This window comes from Brachyhypopomus gauderio, chromosome 20, assembly GCF_052324685.1.
Source record: "Brachyhypopomus gauderio isolate BG-103 chromosome 20, BGAUD_0.2, whole genome shotgun sequence".
NCBI lineage: Eukaryota > Metazoa > Chordata > Actinopteri > Gymnotiformes > Hypopomidae > Brachyhypopomus > Brachyhypopomus gauderio.
Window position 1 is genome coordinate 9,660,494 of NC_135230.1, and position 4,582 is coordinate 9,665,075.

At 44.8% G+C, this 4,582-nt stretch overlaps 1 protein-coding gene across 5 annotated transcripts in view; it reads right to left on the minus strand.

The window, feature by feature from the left end:
- Positions 1-1,905: 1,905 nt before the first annotated feature.
- Positions 1,906-4,582, minus strand: part of runx1 (RUNX family transcription factor 1) — a 37,964-nt gene continuing 35,287 nt past the window's right edge. For all 5 annotated transcript variants that reach the window (XM_076982589.1, XM_076982588.1, XM_076982587.1 and 2 more), the window contains 2 exons: positions 3,822-3,947; positions 1,906-3,424 (listed from right to left, as the gene is read on the minus strand). In XM_076982589.1, the coding sequence (XP_076838704.1) occupies positions 2,913-3,424; positions 3,822-3,947 (638 nt within the window). In that variant the 3' untranslated portion in view covers positions 1,906-2,912. The remainder of the gene's footprint in view (positions 3,425-3,821; positions 3,948-4,582) is intronic.

Here is a 4,582-nt window from a genome sequence, read left to right on the forward strand (position 1 = left end):
TGTAGGCCATTGTCTGCATAAAGGAAATTAATTTTCAGAATTCCATGACGAGCGGGATAAATCTCCTCCAATCAGCAGCTCCGCAGCCTGCACGTGCAGTGTCAACCCTTTAGATTAATGGAGCTGCACTGCCTTTTGCCACCGTTAATTTTCCCCCTGTTCATCCTTTGTGATTAATCACAGTCTAAAATCTGCAAGCTGAACACAACTGGAATGACAGTGGACGGGTCTAGGGAGGTTACTGCCCCGCGTATTGATCCTGTAGGCTGCCACGGATGACGTGGTAGACGGACCATCTACTTGATGAATGGCTTTTAATTGATAGGTGAGTGACCTTGACCCCTGATCAGTCCGTTTAGGCTAAATTGTGTAAGAATATGGAGATTGGCTCTGGAAATCACTGTAAATATTATTTGCTGGGCTAAAGATGGGACCTGAATGACGAGTTAGAAAGTTTGCACTTTTTCGTGTTACTTTAATTGTTTATATCTGTCCAAAATCCAGCTGAAATGAAATGTGCTTCAGTTTGAGTCAGACTTTTAAACTTTTTATCAACTGTCCATTGATATGAATCATTCTGTTTTCAATTTTCATGTGAATGTTGGCGTTGCCACTGTGGAGTCAGAGTTCCTCCTGCAAGATGTAGGAGAACTGAGATCTGAGGTTTATTTTAAATGATGGCCTAATTGCTGTAAATAGCTCCCATTTCACCTCAGTCCACTCTTTCACACACACACACACACACACACACACACACACACACACACACACACACACACACACACACACACACACACACACACTCTCACACACACACACACACAACCTCCCCAACATGCGCTTGTCACTACAGAGATGTTCTATTGACTTGTGTATTATTGCAGCTAAAATTATATACTTGTTTATGTAGTTAGCCAAAACTTCATCCATAATCTGCAAATCTCATCTGTAATTTCAATGAAATCTTTTACTTTTGCAGATAAACCTGCATTTTATACAAAAGCAAAGCATTCTCAATCTTTATCTTGCTATCACTGTGGTGACTTTGGTCACTATAGAGATAGTAACCCTAAAACACCTACACACACACACACACACACAATCTACATATAAATACAGACGGTGGTATGTGCTTGTGTGTGTGGCTGTCGGGGTCATACTGCTCTGACACCCTGGTCTCTTTTTATAAAGACGATTTGATTTTATGGACCTTGGCCCGAATCCTGGAGCAGGATTATAGTTGGAGCTCTGCGGTCTCTTCCCGGTGACTCTTTGGCCAGGTCTGCGTTTATATATCCCTCTGTCCTCCTCTTTCCTCTGTGTGTTTTATGTGTGAAAGAAAGGAAGAAAGAAGAAAAGAAAAAAGAAGCTAAAACATACTTATAAAGAACTAAATATGGGGGATTATATCCAAAAGACCCCTTTGGGCCAAAATGTATTGTCTAGAGAATTATTATTTTTTTATATTTTTTTGGGGGGGGGGGAGGGGGGGGGGGGTTGTGAATGTGGAGGAGGTCTGTAAGAAGAGACTGGTAAAGGAGAACATAAAGAGAGCTTGTTTGTCTGTAAAATAGTGTTGACTGGCACAGGGCAGGTTAGGGCCTGTGTGCTTGTCTGTATAAATTCTTCTTGGGTCAGGAATAGCACATGGCAGCGTGAGGAGTGGGGGTGTTACAACCTGGCACTGGCTCAGGAGCCAGGACGTTACTGCGCCATCAGCACGGGAGAGAGAGACAGGCAGAGCCTGAGAGAGAGAGTCTGAGAGAGAGTCTGAGAGAGAGAGTCTGAGAGAGAGAGTCTGAGAGAGAGTCTGAGAGAGAGACTGAGAGACTACAGACTTTTTCTCATGAGTTGGACATTGGACTGTTGCTTAGTGAAAGGGGGAAAAAAAGACACCACACGGTCTACAAACAGTCGACTTCTTCACAACAAAGGTTTACATTCACAAAATAAAGACAGACTAAAAAAACATATTGGCTAAGCTGCATTTATGCTAATTTCCTCACGTGTGAAAGTCAAGGACAGTGTCACATGGTTGATGACATCATCAAATGGCTACTGACCAATGATATCAGAAAGTAGTTTACAGTCTATTTACACAGAAGTATGTGGACCGAGTCCCTTCCATTTTATTCCAAATCATCCACTATATTGTTGTTCGAAGGGAGCAACTGGAAAAATGAAACACATTGCAGCATAAATGTAGCGGAGAAAGAGACCTTGAAAGGCAGTGACCAGATAAAAAAGCAGCCTCGTAAAACTGGGACTGCGTGTGCTACAGAGCCTGTTTGAACTCTCGAATGGAAATATCGCATGGTGTCGGGTCAGTGTTGATCTCTGCCAGTGCTAACAATGCTAACCGTAGGTCTGTCACGAAACACTGACACGTTTCCAACGAGCAGGCCGTGAACCCGAACACCGTGCTGGTTCACCTCAGTCACGAATCCTCACACTATCGTTATCAATCAACAGTCAGCGGTGGGCAGTGGTGTCTAGAATTGATTGTTGTTGGGTAAGTTGTGTGAATGGTTCCCGTTTTTTTGGCATCTACAAATTGTTCGTTGTTGTGAAATGGTGGCTTATGTGTTTGTATGTATTCCGTCAATTGTGATTGGACAATATTTGCCAGATTATTTTATGTTGTTTTGATTCAAATAGGTTTAGTGGGAGGGGTTTGTCAGTGTATTCATGTGAATATGGAAAGCTGGTGTCATTGACAATTAGGAACAAAGATACAGAGTCATTATTGCAAAAAATAATAATAATAATAAAAATCCAGAACTCTCAAAAAAAAACAAAACAAACATGAGTCTCATGCCGTGTAAAATGAGTCCTTCACCCTCTGCTCCAATGAGAGCACACCTAGTTCAGCTGCCTGCCTCTTATTGGTCAACATGCCAGTCCATCACGGCTCAGTACGGCCTCCACACGGCCTCAGCAGACATGCTGGTGGGGGAGCTGCTGTGACTTCCCTCCGCTTCCACGACCACGTCACTCTGACTGGGCAGCGAAGGGTGGAGCAGGCCGGAGCCCGTGGAGGCGTTGGTGCAGGCCGGCAGGATCCGCGGCGGCGAGCGCTCGCCTCCACCTCCCCCCGGCATCATGGAAAACTGGTACGACCCGGCGGCGGTGCTGTAGTAGAGGTGATAGGGCGAGGAGCTGGCTTGGAACGGTCCACCTTGGCCCTGGGAGGAGCCGGCGGGGTAGGGGGGCGGTAGGTAGGTGTGGTAGCGGCCGGCCTGCGCCGTCATGGCGGACATGCCGATGCCTATAGCATTGGTGACGGGGGTGGGGGTGTAGGTGAAAGCCCCGGTGGGGTAAGAGACGCGAGGGTCAGAGAAGCGGCCGTCTGGGAGAGAGGGCAGGGAGGAGAAGGGCCGCTCCAGACTCACGCGGGGGTCGGCGAACGCCGTCAGGTCTGGACCTGCAGGGATGAAGGTTCAGGGTGAGGAAGAGTCCTTCAAGACGGCACACAGCGATACAGAACAGCCACAAAGACGCAGCACGTATCCAGACACGTAACCTTTCCAGAAAGCCATTTTAAAACCATTTTCCATTGTTACACGACTTTTATTACCCAGCTCAAGTGTACTGTGTTTTTGGCTGAATGGTCTGACCAAAAGACCCTTAAACTTCTTCGGAGAACCAGATTTTCTCATCGTAGACTGCTTTACACATTCGGAGACTGCCATACAAGTCATTATATCATAAACAGCTTACATACATCTGAGGACTACATGAGAACCTGCAATCATCTACTGATGGAGCACTGAAGACAGATGGAGGTAGCGTGTAAAGGGCTGGTGCAGAGGAGATCTTACAGTGGATGGCGTTGCGGCTGGGGGAAATGGGTGTGGTAGAGTGGACCGCTGGCGCTGAGATGGGGCCCAGGTACGGGTAGGACTGCTCGTAGGACCAGGATGGAGACGTCTGCATTTGCCTGGAGTCTGAGACAAAGTGAGAAGGGTTGAAAGGTCAGTGCTGAGGTCACCCCTGATCTCATGAAGAACTCGCCATAAGTATAAGGCTCAAGCACGGTTTCACTTTGAGCCTTAGGAACGTCCTTATAAGCGTCTCATCCAGTCATAAGAAAGATCCAGGAGTGTGGGAGTTCATTTTTATTACATATAAGACTTACATCAACTAATTTTGAATTCTTTCTTCTTTGAAGTCTTTGAATTCACTTCTTTATTTTAAAAGTTTATTCATCCCTTTAACATCTCTTTAAAACTTACACTGTGTTCTTTAAATTATTAAATTTTTTCTTCCATTTAATTATCGCAAATACCTCCTTGTGGTGTTTGATCTCAGGATGTGATAAGCATAATTATTCCTCTATGCATTTTATTATCTGTAAAGCACCTTGTGCATTGTGATAGACAGTGCTTTAAAAATCAAGGTTTTTATTATAGGTGATGTCTAGTGTGAATTTCAATGCATTTGTAATATGCTACAATATGGCAGCACTGGAATTCAAATTTCCTAGAAAAAACAAACACCATAGCAAAAAAAGACCCAAACAAAGTAGGCACGCTAAAACATCAACAACAAAAAAAACAACTCAACTACACACACAATTACA